The 17,305-nt window shown below is 45.3% G+C and overlaps 1 protein-coding gene, 1 long non-coding RNA gene and 1 pseudogene across 2 annotated transcripts; 2 read left to right on the top strand and 1 right to left on the bottom strand.

Moving 5' to 3' along the window:
• Nucleotides 1-1,466: 1,466 nt before the first annotated feature.
• Nucleotides 1,467-4,112, bottom strand: LOC120695708. The gene is made up of 4 exons (XR_005683814.1): nucleotides 3,443-4,112; nucleotides 3,219-3,368; nucleotides 2,979-3,054; nucleotides 1,467-1,741 (listed from the first exon to the last, which is right to left on the bottom strand). It is a non-coding gene; the product is annotated as an uncharacterized LOC120695708 (long non-coding RNA).
• Nucleotides 4,113-4,241: 129 nt separating this feature from the next.
• On the top strand, nucleotides 4,242-14,227 carry LOC120695703 (annotated as a pseudogene).
• On the top strand, nucleotides 13,833-16,154 carry LOC120695704 (WAT1-related protein At4g30420-like). Its single transcript, XM_039978925.1, has 6 exons — nucleotides 13,833-14,725; nucleotides 14,826-14,939; nucleotides 15,198-15,405; nucleotides 15,536-15,697; nucleotides 15,803-15,954; nucleotides 16,003-16,154. Exons 1-6 carry the CDS (start codon nucleotides 14,364-14,366, stop codon nucleotides 16,079-16,081), a joined length of 1,077 nt encoding a protein of 358 aa, XP_039834859.1. The 5' UTR covers nucleotides 13,833-14,363; the 3' UTR covers nucleotides 16,082-16,154.
• The last annotated feature ends 1,151 nt before the right edge of the window (nucleotides 16,155-17,305 follow it).

Genomic DNA, 17,305 nt, shown 5'->3' with positions numbered 1-17,305 from the left:
AAATGTATGTGTCTACCAAATTGTTGGGTATCAAATTTGTATGGACCTGGCTAAGGTACGGCCGGCCGTACGGCCGTCCGTAATTAGAAAAGCTAATCTACCGGTGATATATTTGTACTTTCCTATTCTGGCAAATTTGCTTTTTTCATATTTTTTCTTCCCTGGGCGGCCACATCCTTTCTCCAATACCATCAGCAGCCCAAACATAAAAATATCATTCAATTCACTGTCCAACAAATTTGTTTTCCCCCAAACAGTTCCATCATTAGGTATGAGGTTTAGGCAAATATCAAGCATCATGAGCCTGTTCGGTTCGCTGGCTCCAGCCAACGCTGGCTGGCTTCAGCGGCTGGCCGGTGGGGCCGGTGGCATCTCCCAGCTTAATGCACTATAGCGACTGGGTGCTTCTCCCCTCACAAAGCACTGTAGCTACAGGGGAAATAAGCCAGCGCCGGCTGGCAATCCAGCGAACCGAATAGGGCACATATAGAACAGAAAAATACCAAGCAACAGACAAATTGTCAGGCACTTCATAAGACACAACATCAGCCCCCTCATGTAAATAAAAGAACATACAAATGTCATGCATCATCATGCATCTTAGAACACATTCAGACCTACAAAGTTACCTATTAATTTACCTACAATTTTCATTGCTGCACTATGTGAATAAAAATTCTAAAATGTACTCTATATGTGCTCCCAACCGCTCAAAATGTCTTTCGATTTGCATTCATGTTCAATACTCTGGTGACTTGCAAATATATTGAAACAAAACATAAAAATCAAAGAGGATATGCAACTATGTAAGTAATGGAGGGAAAAAATTCTCTAATTAGTAGGCCAAAGAAATATTGCTTGTATCATCATTGCTGGTAGTTGTATGTTAACTATGTACTAAATACAACCAATAAAAAAGAAATTATAAGATACTAAAACAAAATTGCTTAATTAAGTGTATTGTTATGCCTAGGTAGAACAACATCATTGCTTATTGGAAACCAATATTGTCTAATTCCTTCTACATTATTACCTAATTTAGAGCCAAGTTATTGCCTAATTAAAAAAGGAAAAGAAAAGATATCCATCACTATTCAATTGCTCTAAACAAAGTCAAGCTCCAGCTGCCAGAATCCGTCGAAAATACTAGCAAAGCTATTGGATAGGTCTAACTACATGAAGAAAAGCACATTGACCTAGAATTCAATTTACTGGCCAAGAAAGAGCCATGACTCAACAATGAAACTAGCGGTTGCAATGCTATAGCATGAGAAAAGGCTTTCCATGTACCTGACATCTGAAACATTGCTAGATTGTAACACATATTATTACCTATTTGAAATAATATTATTGTCTAATTTCTATATATATTATTGCCTAATCAAGAACCAATGGTGTTTGTATCATAAAAAATGTAGGATCTAGCACAAATACTGCCACAACAAGAGGAAAGAAAAAGCCTATAATTAAGGGGTGAAAACATGATCTATTTATTATTTTGGTTAAATATATGTGCCTGTAGATCCGAATCATATAATGGTGCAGATCTCAGTTTATTATATCTGGTTCTGCCAGTGATTGAGAGTACTTTTGACTAACTATAAGCAACATCACTAACTAACAAAAAATAATGTACTTGCTCTCACTACATATGTAATTATTTATTTGACCCGGTTCATACTGCACATCATATCTGCTTCATGCTTTGTACTTGATACCCCTTGCTGAATAATTTTGGAACCTACAATGTAAGAACAGAAAAGAGGAATTAGTGAAGAAAGAATGCTGTAAAAATTGTCCAACATTTGCATTGTTTTGCCTTGACCTTGCCACAATATTGCTTGATTATAGTACATTTATTTGCCTATTTTCATAGCTATTATCATTATTTTCTAACTGCTTAATGATGTTGGTGGCATCCCAACTATAAACCCTGATACCCAAACTAATCTAGCTGCCGCGGGTCGGGCAACTACATCGCCAAACATAAACAACCTACCAAGATCAAAAGTTGAACAATATAAAAAAGAGAAAATATGCTATAGCTGAGGGAATGAATGCACAAGTAAACAGGAAATAAGTGCAGGATTTGCAAGTCAACCAGTTCCACTACTCCAAAAATATATAGAGCAATGAGCAAGAGACTTTTGATTTAGAAAAGGCTTGTGTTTGTTCTTCTATTGAAACCTAATCTATTTGGCCTATGATCGTAATGAGGTAAAATTTTTCATTCCAGACAAAAAGAGAGTCTATCACATGAGACTTATGAAAGTGCTTGAACTGAACATTTAAAATTCTATTTGAATAGTATTTAAATGCCTACTGAAATTCATTAAAATGCTTCTGATAATGCTAGTAGAAAGGTTTGTGGGTTGCAAACATCTGGTTTGTAGTTTTGCACTTGCTTAGTCAAGCCACCAAACTAGTTTACAAAAATTTCAAACAAAAACAATATAACTCTATACTTTCCACTTACAGTTACAAAGGCTACAAAAATTAGATGAGTAGGGAACGACCCACCCCGCTTGGCTTTGATGCTGGTTCTGTGCTCTTGACATCATACTGAAAATTTCTAGGACGGGGGAGAGGGCGGGATCATCATTAAAAAAAGCAGGTTCATAGACTAGCCCCTAAAGCTGCCTGGGAGAAAATTACCCGAGGGAAAACAAGTGGCTGATATACACAAAGAAAAAAGCTGATGCACAAAACAGTTAAAAATTAGCTGCATAGATGGGGTTGCCTAATGTTCCTTGTGTATTTGTCTAATGGACAACATGAATTTGCCAACAGTAAACCACGTTATTTCCTAAAAATACTAACGTGTAAAAAACAAATTGAACAATGAATGGGGTTGCCTAATATTCCTTGTGTATTTGCCTAATGGACAATATGAATTTGCTAACATTAAACCACATTATTGCCTGAAAATACTAATATGTAAAAAAATAAACTGAACAAAAAAAATCACATAAGCGTACCTCATTGGATGGTTGAGGACGCCCTTGTTGCTGATTTTGGCCCCTTGGCATTGTAACAATTGAGCCGAAAAAAGAACTGCACATTTTAAACGAGGTGTGGGGAGGAATCTTAGTGCTGATAAAAATGTAAATACGGCTAAAACACACATAATGACTGCTATGTGGTGTGTGCTAAAAAGTGCCCTTACGCTATAGCTTTACTAAGAGTAAGGGAGGGGATATCTCTCGACGAGTGCTTACTGGGAAGCAGATCGACACTCCTTGAGATCTTCTCGATCCGCCATGGATCATTGGCGCCCCTGATAGCAGGATGACGGAATCGAGACTTGCCTTTGCCTTTGTTCACAGAGGACTCCTTCTCTTCGTCCCACTCGATTTGGGTTTCTCCCTCTACCAAAAAAATTAGAAAAATAAACCACCCAGATGAAATAGATTCCGAACGCAAAAACAAATCCTGTACAAACCATTTTCCGCCTTCTTGTGAATCTGCTCCTCCGCCACCAACTGAATCTCACCACATCTCTGCTGAAAAATCCCTAGGAAAAAAAATCCTCAAATTCAGTTTGTTGCAATGAGAAAACGGGAGAGCATCAAACAAATCCATGGAGAAGGGCGGGGAGTCAGCTTGTGTGAGGGGGGAGGGTGGGGGCTCGCCTGCTTGAGGGAGGATGGTGGAGGGAGGAGAAGGGCGGGAGGTCAATGGCTTGAGGGAGGGCGGTGGAGGGAGGAGGATGGGCGCCTCCTGCGCGGGCGAGAGCGCGAGGGGCTCCCCGTCCCGCCCGTGCCCTTCGCCGCTGCCTGCTTCGCGTACTCGGTCGCCGCCTCGCCGGTGCTCAGCATCGCGTCCCTGGCCTTCGCCGCAGCCTGCTTCGAGTACTCCGCGGTCGTTCCGGTCGCCCCGGCAGAGGCGTCCTTAGCCCTCGCGGCCGCCTGCTTGATGTAGTCGGCTGCCGTCTCCGTGGCCTCCCGAGCCGTCCTAGCCGCGGCCTGCATGCCGCCGGATGAGGAGAGGGCCTGGCGCCGCAGATGGGGCGGCAGGGTCGAGGAAGGAGACGATGACGCTTTCACCCGTGTAGAGAGAGAGGGGAGAGAAAAATGGAAAGAGGTGAGAAATACTGAAATGATGACCCGGACGGTGGATGGATGCCTGATGGACCGGCCGTTCAGAAGCCCAAACATACGGCCGGTTGGTTTGTAGTCTTTACCAATTCGTATTTCTCCACCAACCGGCGGCAAAGACGCGGGGCGCGTGGCTATGCGCCGATCGAACGCCGACCGCGCGCAGCCGGACTGCAGCCGCTCCTTTCCCAGGCGTACACAAGCACGAGCCAATCTTTACCAGCGCCCAAAAGTGGAGAACAGAGTGAGCAGAGCACAACTGCACACAGCGCGAGCTGATCAGTGATCAGTACACACAAGCTCGATCTCTTCTGCGCGGCGTCGTATATCCTAAGCTCGCAGCTCCCTCTCCCTCTCCGCTCCGGTGCCTAGCCGGACACATGGCCGGCGGCCGCGTCCGCGCGGTTGCGGAGGGGTACAAGCCGTGCACGGCGATGGTGGCCGCGCAGTGCATCTTCGCGGCCATGACGCTTTGGGTCAAGGCGGCGCTCACCGGCGGCATGAGCCCCATGGTCTTCGTCGTCTACAGGCAGACCGTCGCCACTCTCGTCCTCGCTCCCGTCGCCATCATCACCAACCGGTACGATCTGATGCGGCTCCTCTTTCCTCCCCCAGGATTTATGTAATTTTGGTTGTGATTTTTTCTGAAATCTGAACTCGTCAGGAGCATGCTCAAGGAGATGAGACTTGGAATGAAAGGCTTCTTCTTGGTGTTTATGGCAGCCTTGTTTGGGTACAAAATCTTGCTCTTGGGACTTGGAGTAGTATAGTAGCCAACACCATTTTGCTTCCTCTGTTTTCGACAGCTACCGATTTTGTGCAACAGAGCAACAGCGAACCAGAACCTGTGCTACCAAGGGCTGCAGTTAGGGACGTCGTCGCTGGCCACGACCATGACGAACTTGATACCGGCGATCACCTTCGCCATGGCAGTAGCCGTTGGGTGAGTACATAGAAAACATGCCTGCTGTACTTCATCCTCACCTCTCTTTTTTTTTCAGTATACCATAGTCCATAGGCATAGAGTGAACAGAATGTCAGAATGCCTATAAGTTTCAGTAATCGCTCGATGCGTCAATTAGTGTCAATTTACAGGCCTGCGTTGAGTCATCGATTAAGGGACCACTAACAAACACAAGGCGCGTCAATTTACTTCTCTAGTTGCGTGTTATATTGGTGTATAACGACATGGGATGGCATGTCACCTAGCTCGTCACATGGATGCCTGCTCTTTTGTCTTTTACGATACTGCACTGGGTGTGATCTCGATCTCTTGTAACTTGATTTGTCAGAACTTAAAGCTTCGTGCCTGCATGATCCTCGTAAAAGAAGTCAGTTTTGAATTTGTCTTAAATCAAACATTTTAAACTTTGACTATAAATAAGTTCTTTTGAATTGAGTTTAAAAATATAAAAGTGATATAAGTAGATTCATCTTGAAATGTAGTTTCGTAAAAATATATGTTGACTATACTTTATAATTTTTTATAATAAAAAATTAGTGGTCAAAGTTGTTTTTGAAACCGTGTTGATGTCCTAAATGACTTCTTTTACAATACGGAGGGAGTACAATTCTTTTGTAAACGTTTTCAAAAATTCTAGTCAAAGATACTCAAATTATAGCTAGTTTAATGGCCAAATGAACTTTTTGTTAAGAGAAAGTACCGCCTTTGCCGGGCACAATAATTTTGTGTTTCCCTACCTATATTTTCCAGTCGAAAAAATCCTGGTGCTAACAGAAAAGTAGCTAATTTTGTCGAAAACTACTACACGATTTCAATTTCTCTGGTGAGATTCTGAAATGTTGCATCGCTGACATTAGCGTTTCTTGCATCAAATCCATCAACAGGCAAGAAAGAGTGAATATCAAAGAAGTAAGTAGCATAGCAAAGGTCCTTGGCACTGCGGTCTGTGTCGGAGGAGCCATCACGATTGCATTCTTCAAAGGCCCAAAGCTGGTGAACCTATCACTCAACGAGTCGTACATGCTTATTATCCCCTCGTCAAGCAGCAACTGGGTGATGGGAGCGCTCTTACTCATCGGCAGCAGCTCCTGCTGGTCTCTTTGGCTAATCTTGCAGGTCAGTGTGCTAAGCAACCATTTTCATTAATTAGAGTATAATCAATCTTTCAAAATTATACAACTAGATTTATTATTTTCCATTGAAAAATTGCAATCCCTTATTGATCCTTCATGTTCCAAAACTGTATTTGCGGATGCCTTTGTCACGATAGTGGCAAATTAGAGATATTACTATTACTAATTGGAGGCTCCTTTGAAACCTCCATGTGAAGCCACCTAGGATTCTATTTGGACACTTAAAAAAATTAGAAATTCTCATAAAAATAAAAAACATCCGACTATCAATCTGACAACTCTAATCATAATAGTTATTGGTTTGTTATCTTTCCTAATAAATTACCTACCTCTGTCATTATAAAAATAGACTAAAGTAACCACCTAAACATATATCTAAATTACCCACCTCTGTCATTACAAAAATAATACAAATAACTCCCAAATTTGCATATAATTATCCTTCATGTCATTACTAAAAGTTACAGTAACCCCTAAATCTGAATCTAAATTATATAAGTACAACAAAATATTAAAGTGCACCAATACAAAATTCCAAAGTACTATTTTATCATTATTAATATATTATTTATGTTATGTTTTATATAAAAAGTGTACCCATGATATGTGTCATGTATTCATGTATGATGGAAGAGATAAGAATACCAATTCATAAACAAATGGTTCAATTAAATATATATATCAAACACAATGAATGTGTGATGCAAAATAAAATCAACTGCAACTACTGGATAATGACAAATATATATTTTAGAGTATGTGTTAGAATATTTATACATAAAAGTGGGCGTGAGATAGACAAATATAATTATTAGCTATAAATTCTATTTTTATATTAATTCTAATCAGCCCGTGCGGGAGCACGTGTTGATAGGTTAGTTATACAAAACTGCAATGACAGGAAAAATGTAACACCCGGTTTATAAAAGGACATAAACCGAGCAATCATATACGTGCCAAGATCAAGTCACACGTATATACAACAGAATGAACAGTATATCACAGCACATATCACGTAAAAAGATATAATAAAGCGAGTACGAATGTTATTTATTACATTAATGACAAAAATGTCTGATACAGCGGAAGCGAAGTACAAATACGATAAAAACTCTCTGAAGCTGAGCAGGGCGCCACAGGGACGTCGACTGGGAGACGAACGCCTAGAAGTCCTCGTAGTCCTGGAAGCGCTGAGCGAACTCCCTCGTGTCGGCAGGAACTGAGCAGCAGTAGCGTATCCAATAGGAAAAAGTAGAGAAGAGGCAAGAGTGAGTACACAACTTGTACTCAACAAGTATAACACAAACTATGAGGCTCTAAGGTTGGCTGACTGACTGCATTATCTTTTAAGTCTTGGCAAAATTTTATTAAAGCTATTTACTACAAGTTGATGAATTACCATAAACCCATTTACATAGTAATTAATCAAAATTAAATATGATACTACTGAGAACCAAACCGAACCAAGCCACCCGAGGAAACCTGTCTCGTCAAAGGAAGATAACCCCACTAATCAAAAGGAGGATCTGGGCCGCTCATGACCGTGAGCACGGCTAATATACCAGTTTTACACTCTGCAGAGGTTGCACATCTTTACCCACAAGTCGTGAGCTACGCTAGTTGTTCATCACACTTCCTTAGGTGAGATGACTAGCAAACTCACTACGAGGCCGTTACAAAGAATCTCGTTGGTAAGGCGTAACCGCGAAGAGTTGGATCGGCGACGATGGGGCCCACCTCACGGGGGTACAAGCACAGGTGCGCAAACCAAGCATAGACCAGCCGGAGGAGCAGGGACCATTGAAGCTTACCACCCTTTGCCCCGCAGGTAAGTTACTCCAAACCAAAAAGACCTAATTAGTAAGCCAAGACCGTCCCATTCCAGTCTTGTGGTAGCGCTGTTCTCCCAGGTTGTCGCTCTATGAACCGGTCCTTATGGAGAGTGGCCAACCAAGCACTAAGCACCGTGCTGGCCCCCTAAACCATGTTTCTAACAAAAATCAATTTTAACGAGACGTGAGCCACTCAAGCCACACAGAGGGCTACTCTCAGAATTAAGTTGCATATACCATTAATCAAATTAATTAAAAAGGATCATTATGTGTTATAGCGCGGCACCTAGCACAACTAACCAAAATGCAACCCAAAGGATATATAAAAAGGATATAAAGTGGCTAGGAAAGTCCTTATAGGCATACAGTATTAAAATGCAGTATGAAAATGTATTTAAAGTGATAGGTGGTGTTCGTGTTATACTTGCCTTCCTCGTACTGCTCCTGCTGCTGCTCAAACTGGTCAGAAGACGGCTGCTCTGGGTACTGGTACTGGGGCTCCTCCGGTAGCTCAACGTCTACTCACGAACACATGGCCAAAAACAAAGGCAACAACATAAACATACATGCAAACAAATGCTAACACTATGAAACAGTACATCAATACATAAAAATAGCACACTAAACTAGTCTAAAACTATTCTACGCGTTACAATGATCGCGTGGACATAAAGAACGCCTAAAACGGAGCTAAAACGTAAAATCTAGGCCTAAAATAAGATCCAGGGACCTATTTGTAAGAAAACTAGAGTTCCAGGGGGTTTCTGGGCTAAATCGAGGACTAAAACATAATTAACCATTAAATCTAAGGGCTAGCGTGCAAAAATAGCGGTCCTGGACGGCGGTTTCGATTTCTATAGAGCTTAGGGGCCAAAACGCTAAAAACTGGGCCTGGTTAGAATTATTTTTCAAAACACTAGGACTGCGGGTTGACTACTGAGAAATCGAGGGGCTCTTTAACAAAATGGCCAGGCGAAATGGTACGTTTAGATCTGGACCGCCGGATCTGGATCTGAGGGCTCGGATTTGGTGAGATCTAAATCTAATCTGGGTCGCACGTGTCTGATCGGACGGTTCAGGAGTGATTGGGGCGCGGGCGGCGGCGTTGGGTCGCCGGAGACGCGCTCCCGCGGCGGCGCTGCGCCGGAGAAGGGGAACTGGGGGCTACCGGACTCGGTTTGGGCCGGGGTTTGGTCGTGGAGGGCCAGCGTGGAACGTGTAAACCACCTGGCCACTCAGGAAAGGGGTTTAGGGCTCGCACGTGGCTCGCTGCGGGGAGGGGCGGCGATGGGTCGCCGGCGAACTGCGCGAACACAGTTCTACCCCCGATTCGGGCTGGTTTTCGCATGGATCAGCACCAGCGTGGCACGGCCTAGCTTCCTAGGTACTCGCTCGGGCTGCAGCGCAGTGGTCAGGGCGTCGCCATGGCACGGTGGCGCTGAGTGCGGCGGTGAGACACCGGCGACCGGTGTTTCGGCCACTGGGGAAGGTTAAAGTCTATGGGAACGTGCGCAAAAGGTACAGGAGGTCGGGCTGGTGCTCATCGAGGTTCAAATCAAGCAGGGGCGTCTTGCAGAAGTCGCGGCGACGAAGCTCGACGGCGGCGCACAGACGGAGTTCGCTGTCCGGGTCGCTGCAGGGGTCCTCCTGGCCTGCTGATCCGTCGAGGTGATGCGGACACGAGCTGCGAGCGAGAACCGTGGATCAGCGGGACACGAGGATCAAAGGAAGCGAGCAAACGCTCGGAATTGGTCTCACCGGCGGCGGCGATGTCGTCCACGATTCCGGCGCTGGCAAGGGTCCGGGGTCGGGCAGCAAGCTTGGAGAGCCTCCTGGACTAGGGGCGAAGCTTTTGCGCGGCTCCGCTGAGGCTGGGGCGCGGCGGAGCGTTGTGGTCGCGGCGGCGCAGGGGACTCTGCGCGGCGGCGCGGCGCGGGCGGGACTAGCTAGGGTTTGGGTCGGCGATGTGGGGTGATTGATGGCGCAGGGGGTCCGCTGGGCGGTTTAAAGGGGCTAGCGCGGGGATCTCGGCGTCCGCGCCCGAGTTTGGAAGGCCGGCGAGCGTCTCGGCGGGGATCACGGGGTTCGTTGCGAGTGCGCGGCGCGGGGGAGATGAAGCTGGCAGGCGGTTCCCACGGGTCAGCATCGGGGCGCGTTGCGAGCGGGCTGAGCGGGCGAAGTGCGGGCGGTGCGCGGGGTGGCCTGCTGGGTGGACGCAGCCAAGTGCGTGCGGGGGAAACGGGCCGCGTGGGAGAGAGAGGGGAGCAGGCCGCGGCGTGGGCCGTGCGGTCACTGAGCGAGGCTGGGCTGCGGAGCGGGCCCAAGGGAAAGGGAGGAGAGAGTGGGCCGCAGGGTTGATTATGGACTGGGCTGGGTTGGTTGGTTTGGGTTGGGTTTCTCTTTTCCCTTTTTTTATTTGCCACTTCACTCCAATTCAAACCAAACAAACTAATTGAATTCAAACTTGAATTTGAATTCAACCCTAACACTCAAACAAATAAAATAATGCACCAGCATGAATGCATCAACAAAGTTAAACCTAAGAAAAAAAATTAATTACTTAAGGAACAAAATTTTGATTAAATGCAAGACTAAACACAATAAACCTTAGAAATTTAAATAAAGCCAATTAAATTTATTATAAATTGCTAAAATTTAAATTAGGGTGTTACAACAAAGAACATTTCCACACATTGGTAAGTCAAGATTCATACTTTGTCAATATTCAGTAACAAACATGGTAACAATAAGCATATTTAGTGGGGTTTTTTTTCCAAAGTGATGTATATCAGCAAGCAATCACATCGTCGTTGTTTTTTCTTATAATAGTAAACAAATATATCAAATGAGAATTTTTTTTCTCAAATATTTTTATGGTGTGCATACTCAAGGTCTCAAGCTATCTAAGCTTTATCCCTCTTATGTGTTCTAAGAAAAGCTTTATCCATATTATGTTCTGTTGCGTTGAGATTTTAAATTTGGAAAATAGTTTCATGGGACGGCACAAAATATGATTTAACATTATAATTTGACTTAAACTAGCAAGGTGTCCTGTGCTAATAGCGCGTGTATCTAGAAGTGATACGCGATCAGGTAGCAACACCAGATGGAATTTATATTGCACCATGGAGCGCTATATAAGTAGAACTCTAAACCTGATTTGATATTTCCAAACTGAACTATTATTTGATATTCCCAAACTGAATTATTCTTTTCTATAGGATTCTATTTTATTTTTACCATCTCCTTATTTTTTTTTGAAACTACCATCTCCTTATTCTATTGTGAGAGATGCATATGATTTGTAATGAATCAATACCAAACTTACAATTTGGACACACAAAATCAATGGTACACATTAATTCTATTATAAGTATAGACCCTTAGATCTTTATAAAATTAAATGATGTGTACTCTTCTTTTTTTTCTTTAATCAATATATGGTAATTTTATAGACCATTAGATCTCCATAAAAATTCAACTTTATGTATTATTCTAAGTTGGCCCGCGCATTTGCGCGGCTTGATTATATTGCTTACCCCATAACAGTGCCACGAACACCTCAAGTTCTCATTAGAAAGACCTCTCTTGTTGACCTTGTTTTGTTCATTTGCCTAAATTCTCCCATCAGTTTCTGCATTACAATAAGATAGTATATCATCACAAAGTTGTTTTAAGAAAACAAAGTTGTTTATACCCTTTGCTCTACAATTAAATGTGGTGATACTATTGAACTCCATTGCATTGGTCAAACCATAGAAGTCCTAATAATCCATTTGATTTCCATCACAATAGTAACATTCAAAACATGACATTGAGCTTGCGAAAGTCGCCGTTGCCATCCATATGCAGCTATGGCATCTCACCTTTTATCATCCTGCCACGAAGCTCGTCAGCATTTTTTTTCGAATATTCGGAATCCCTCTCTTGCTAGGGCAAATATTCGAGCCCAAAATCACATAAACATGACGTTGAGCTTGCTAAAGTCGCCGTTGCCATCCATATGCCGCTATGGCATCTCCATATGATGCTGCACCACAATCCCCTTTTGTACTCACCTTTTATCATCCTGCCACGAAGCTCATCAGCATTGTTTGTCGAATATTCGGAATCCCTCTCTTACTAGGTAGTGTCCATCTCTTTTATCAATATTCTACTTGCATCATCTTCTTGATATAATCTGTGGAAAACAGTGTTTGATAGTAACTTCAACTTTCCTGATAACTACTGTCCAATACTTGCGCATAGTCATGTACTCATGTTGATCGCCATTGTCGTTGTTGCCTGGCCCTTCATTGCAATCTGTATCACATATCAATCTTTGATTCTGTCTGTTTCCTTTATTTGCTTGCTAGTGTTCTACTGGCTTACTTCCATGCATGGCCATCTCTTCCCTCTGCTGTCAACAATTGTTGCTCGCTACCCCCTATCTTGAACTGAATTGATGCTAGGCATGGCTTCCCATCATCAACTCTTTGCTGTAGTTTTTGTCAACTCTTTGATGCTCCCTACACCATCATTGGAATCGACCAAATTTGCAGGTCACCAGGAAGCGACCGTATGTCCCAATTTTGCACTGTGACTCTTCCGTCTCCTTGGGTATTGCAAAAAAAAAAACTCTTCCGTCTCCGTGAGCCTCTAAGACCCGAAGCCACCGAGCGATCGCTAGCGCCAATCCAGATGTACTCGGTTGTCTTCTTTGCTGTTGCGGACGCCTCCTTGCAGCCTTATTTTTTTTATTAATGTGATAATTTCTAGTGGTTTTTCCTTATTTAATAGCCGTATTTGATATTGACTCTTTGTGTTAGTTGTATTTGATATGGTCTCTTTGGGTTAGTCGTATTTGATATGAACTCTTTGGTTAGCCTAGACCGTTAGATCTTCATAAAATCCAACGGTGTATATGCTTCTTTTTTTCGATTAACGTGAGAATTTCTAAATTCTCGCGGCGAACGTGATGGCTTCTTTTAACACTATTGTATTAAAATAATAGATAGATTAGTGATCAGAGACCACTACATTGTCTGCACAAGTGGCTGCACAATCATACTCCTACTTTCATTTGGACTCCAGGGGCCCATCTGCAGATCGTACATGGATCCTCTGACCCTATCGGCCTGGACCTGCTTCCTGTCCTCGCTGCAATCCGCGGGGGTCGCCTTCCTCCTGCTGCCGGACCGGAGCGTGTGGAAGGTCCACTCCCTCTTCGAGCTCTCATGCTACATCTTCGCCGTGAGTACACACACACACAGAGCTTCCTTCAGGAACTCGAAGCAAAATCTGATGGGTCTTGGCTGACGGGGTCATGTCGCGCGCGGCGGAACGCAGGGCGTGTTCGGGTCGGGCGTGGTGTTCTACCTGCAGTCGTGGTGCATCTCGGTGAGGGGCCCCCTCTACTCGGCCATGTTCACCCCGCTCTGCACCGTGCTCACCACCGCGCTCTCCGCCGTCGTCCTGCGCCGCTGCGCGAGGAGCTGCACATCGGCAGGCACGTTTCTTTCTCTGAACCGCAAACCTCCAAAGCATTTTTTTCTTCTTCTTCCTTTTCGCTTGACCAGAGAGTTTTGACAACGGAAAGAGCGTTCTTTTTCATGGCAGCTTGCTCGGCGCCGTCGCTGTCGTCGCCGGCCTGTACGTCGTGCTGTGGGGCAAAGCAGAGGACGCGAGGGAGGGGAGGGCGCCGGATCGGAGCAAAGATACGACGGACAGGGCCGCACGGTCGGACGCCCAGCTCGACGTCGAGGACACTCTTGACGCACCTCTCCTAGCAGAAGCAGCACGCGTGGCGCAAGTGCCCAGCTGATCGAGAAAAGAACAGGCGGTCCATTTTCAATCCTGCAGTCTTTTTTTTTTTTGCCATGAATTTTGCTGCTGCGAGTTGACGCCTGATTTCTGCCACTCGTCTGGTCGGCAATATACTGAAGGGTTTGATGCGACAGGCACACGGCGCATTGTAGTATATGGTGGTGCTTGGCTGCTGGCAGGCTCGAAGCACATGCGGTGGAGATGCTACCTGCAATGTAAAAATGGCGACGCCATCGGAGACGAGGAGAAGAGAAATCGGGCAAGTTTTGCTAGCGAATTCAGCAATCATGTCCGACGCAGACAGGAAGTAATTCATGATGAGGTCCAGCAGGGCATGACGCATACTCAATTCGCTTGTAGACACTTATATTTTGCAAATCCACGAATTCTTATCTCCACGATGGGTTTGACCACGGAGCTGCTTACCTCCGCAAGAGAAAACAACAATCACCCGAAACCATAAACAAAGAGGAGTGTGACGGCGCAGGTGAGTCAGCTGGCTGCTATTTCGTCCGCGAGCGCGCGCACATGGATGCTCCTACATAGCTGGCGAAGTGGCGAGTCGAGTGGGCGCCCCCAATCCCCCCCACCTTCTCTCGCTCGCGGATCTCCGATCTCGCGAGCCATGGCCGGCGGCGGCGGCGGTCCATGGCTGCAGCGGTACGGGCCGAGCGCGGGGATGGTGCTGGTGCAGCTGTTCTACGCGCTGGTGGACGTGGCGCTCAAGACGGCGAGCGGGCTCGGCATGCGCCCCATCGTCTTCGTCGCCTACCGCCAGGGGATCGCCGCCGCCACGCTCCTCCTCGCCTCGCTCGCCGCCAGGGGGTGCACGCTGCGGCCCATGGCCGTCGGCGCCCGGGCCTTCGCCCTCATCTTCGCGGCATCCCTAGCCACGTGAGTATGCGCAAAACGAATGGAGCAAGGGAATTTCGGCAGTGATGATTGGGCTCACTCCTTTGCTTGTTCTTGTGCTTCTGATGGCTCGATCGGGCAGCGCGACGGGGCAGTACTTCTACCTGCAGGGGCTGCTCCTGGCGTCGCCGTCCATGGCCAGGGCCACCACCAACCTCGCCCCCGGCATCACCTTCGCCATCGCGGCTGTCATCGGGTGCGTACGTCTACAGTTTTCTCCCTTTGGCCCTTTCTTTCTATTTTGTTTTCTTTCCATTTTTGTCCCTTTTGTTGAGCGGAAAGTTGGGCCCAGCACTTTGCGTTTGTTTGGACTACTACTGGGGCCATTTGGCCAATGTCATCAAGAACAGCCCATTTGGCCATTTGGATAGAACTATATGACCTCGCCCGTACCAGCCCAAATTCTTTATTCCCTCCCAGTCTCCCACCTTTTTTTTTTATCCGGCTCGCGTAGGTTAGAGAAGGTGGATATCAGAAGCTTGAGAAGCGTCGCCAAGATAGTCGGCACCGCCATCTGCCTCGCTGGAGCGGTGTTCATGGCGTTCTTCAAGGGTCCCAAGCTCCTCGGCGCGGTCCTTGTCTCGGTGACCGGCGACTGGGTGAAAGGAGGGATCTATCTCGTCGGAAATGCTATCTGCTTCTCCATCTGGTATATCATCCAGGTAACCAATTGCAGTGATTGTGATGCTTGCAACCGTCCTGCATCGGCAAAATTCAATACGCTATTTGGGGGGGGGGGGGGGGGGCGTTAGGTGACTGGTCAAGTGATGATGCTGCATCAAATGGTTGCAGGTGCCTGTCTGCAAATCGTACCTTGATCCTCTATCTCTAGCGACTTGGATGTGCTTCTTAGCGACCTTGCAATGTGCGGTGATGGCCTTCTTCCTGGAGCCAAATTACTTGCAAATTTGGAAGCTGAACTCGTTCTGGGAGTTCCCCTGCATCTTGTACGGAGTAAGTTTGCCTGAATCCATGCTTGATCAATCATCTACACACTGGTTTGAAACTTTGAATTGCACCGCATACTGGTGGCCAATCAAATTGAGCACTTTTTTGTAGGGAGTGTTTGCCTCCGGCGCAAACTTTTTCCTCCAATCCTGGTGCATATCTGTGAAGGGCCCTCTTTACAGCGCAATCTTTACGCCCCTGAGTGCAGTGATCACAGCAATATTATCTACACTCTTCCTGCATGAAGAACTCCATATTGGAAGGTATGCGTCAATGTGATACGAGCACTCAGATAATCACTGTTCTTACAGTGAACATTGTTTTATGCAGCATATTAGGAGCTATTACTATCATTGCCGGCTTGTATGTGGTGCTGTGGGGCAAAGCTGATGACGTGAAGGGCGAGAGTCTGGCAATCAATTCTAGTGGTTCGAAAGGGGGAGTAGATTCAGACTGTATCGGTGTTAGGGTACAGTCTCAGACCAATCTTTCAGAGCCGTTGTTATCTGACAACGGTAATAGTAATACTCAGACATGCTAGTTTTTTTCGTTTTTCTTTTTGCGTAATAAGGCGCTATATATTTCACGGATACAGGGGAGAAATGCATTACCATTTTTGAAATGATAGTGATAACTGCGACGTTTCATGCTAATGTCAAGCTTTCCAAAGGGGTTAAGATGAGCTATATATTTCACTGATACAGGGGAGAAATGGTCCCATGCACAGCCTGCAAGTATTTACATTGTCTAGTTAATAATGATTTTTTGGAAGAGTATTTCTTAGTGGGCAAGATTTTTTCTAACCTGACGTCATAGAACATTTCTTAGTGGAATTTTCCATCGAACAATATAGCTGGTGCGGTGGTGCCGGATCTTTCACTTCGTTTTCTGAAAAATCAAATCATTGACCTCAACTGTCCAATGGTAGTTGTGCTGTTGGGCAAAGCAGAGATGCAAAAGCAAGTGACTGACTCGCTTCTACTGACTCCAAACCCAAACGGTGTATAAAAGTAGAGTGCCATATCGAAAAGCTTTCGGAACCGTTGTTTTCTAAGAATGCTTATCGATGAAAATATATACTCATTCGTGCTAGTATTCACTAAATGTTTGACGTGTGTTGTTTTGGGCATACCAATTATAGTCCAAAGTTTTTCCTTGACATCGAACCTTAGGGGGGGGGGGGGGGGGGCAAAAGTTGACGATTAGCTATGCTTAATCTACCTAGCTGATCTGTTGATGAAACAGTTCAACGCACAGCCTGCAAGTTTTCTCTAGTTTACAATATAGTTGTAGAAGAGTATCGCAAAGTGAAAACAAAAGAAGGATTTCGTGTGGACAAAGTTCCTCTCAAACTGATGTCACAGAGCATTTTCTAGTGAAATTTTCCATCGAGCAATATAATGCCACCTCCATCGCTTCATTTTCTGAAAAGATCAAACCTTCTGGGCCAGTCCCCCTATGATATTTTCCAAGCGAACCAGCAATAGTCACCACCACCTTCCGGAATCAGTAACCCCACTAGTAACAGCAAGCGCATTTTCCGATTTACATATTGGAGCCTAGATCAAGTCATCAGCCCATGTGCCCATGGACTCAATTGAAGTTATTACACAA

This window comes from Panicum virgatum, chromosome 2K (genome assembly GCF_016808335.1).
Source record: "Panicum virgatum strain AP13 chromosome 2K, P.virgatum_v5, whole genome shotgun sequence".
In the NCBI taxonomy this organism is placed as follows: domain Eukaryota; kingdom Viridiplantae; phylum Streptophyta; class Magnoliopsida; order Poales; family Poaceae; genus Panicum; species Panicum virgatum.
Note: the sequence above shows the minus strand (reverse complement) of the source record. Positions and strands in the feature narration are given on the sequence as shown.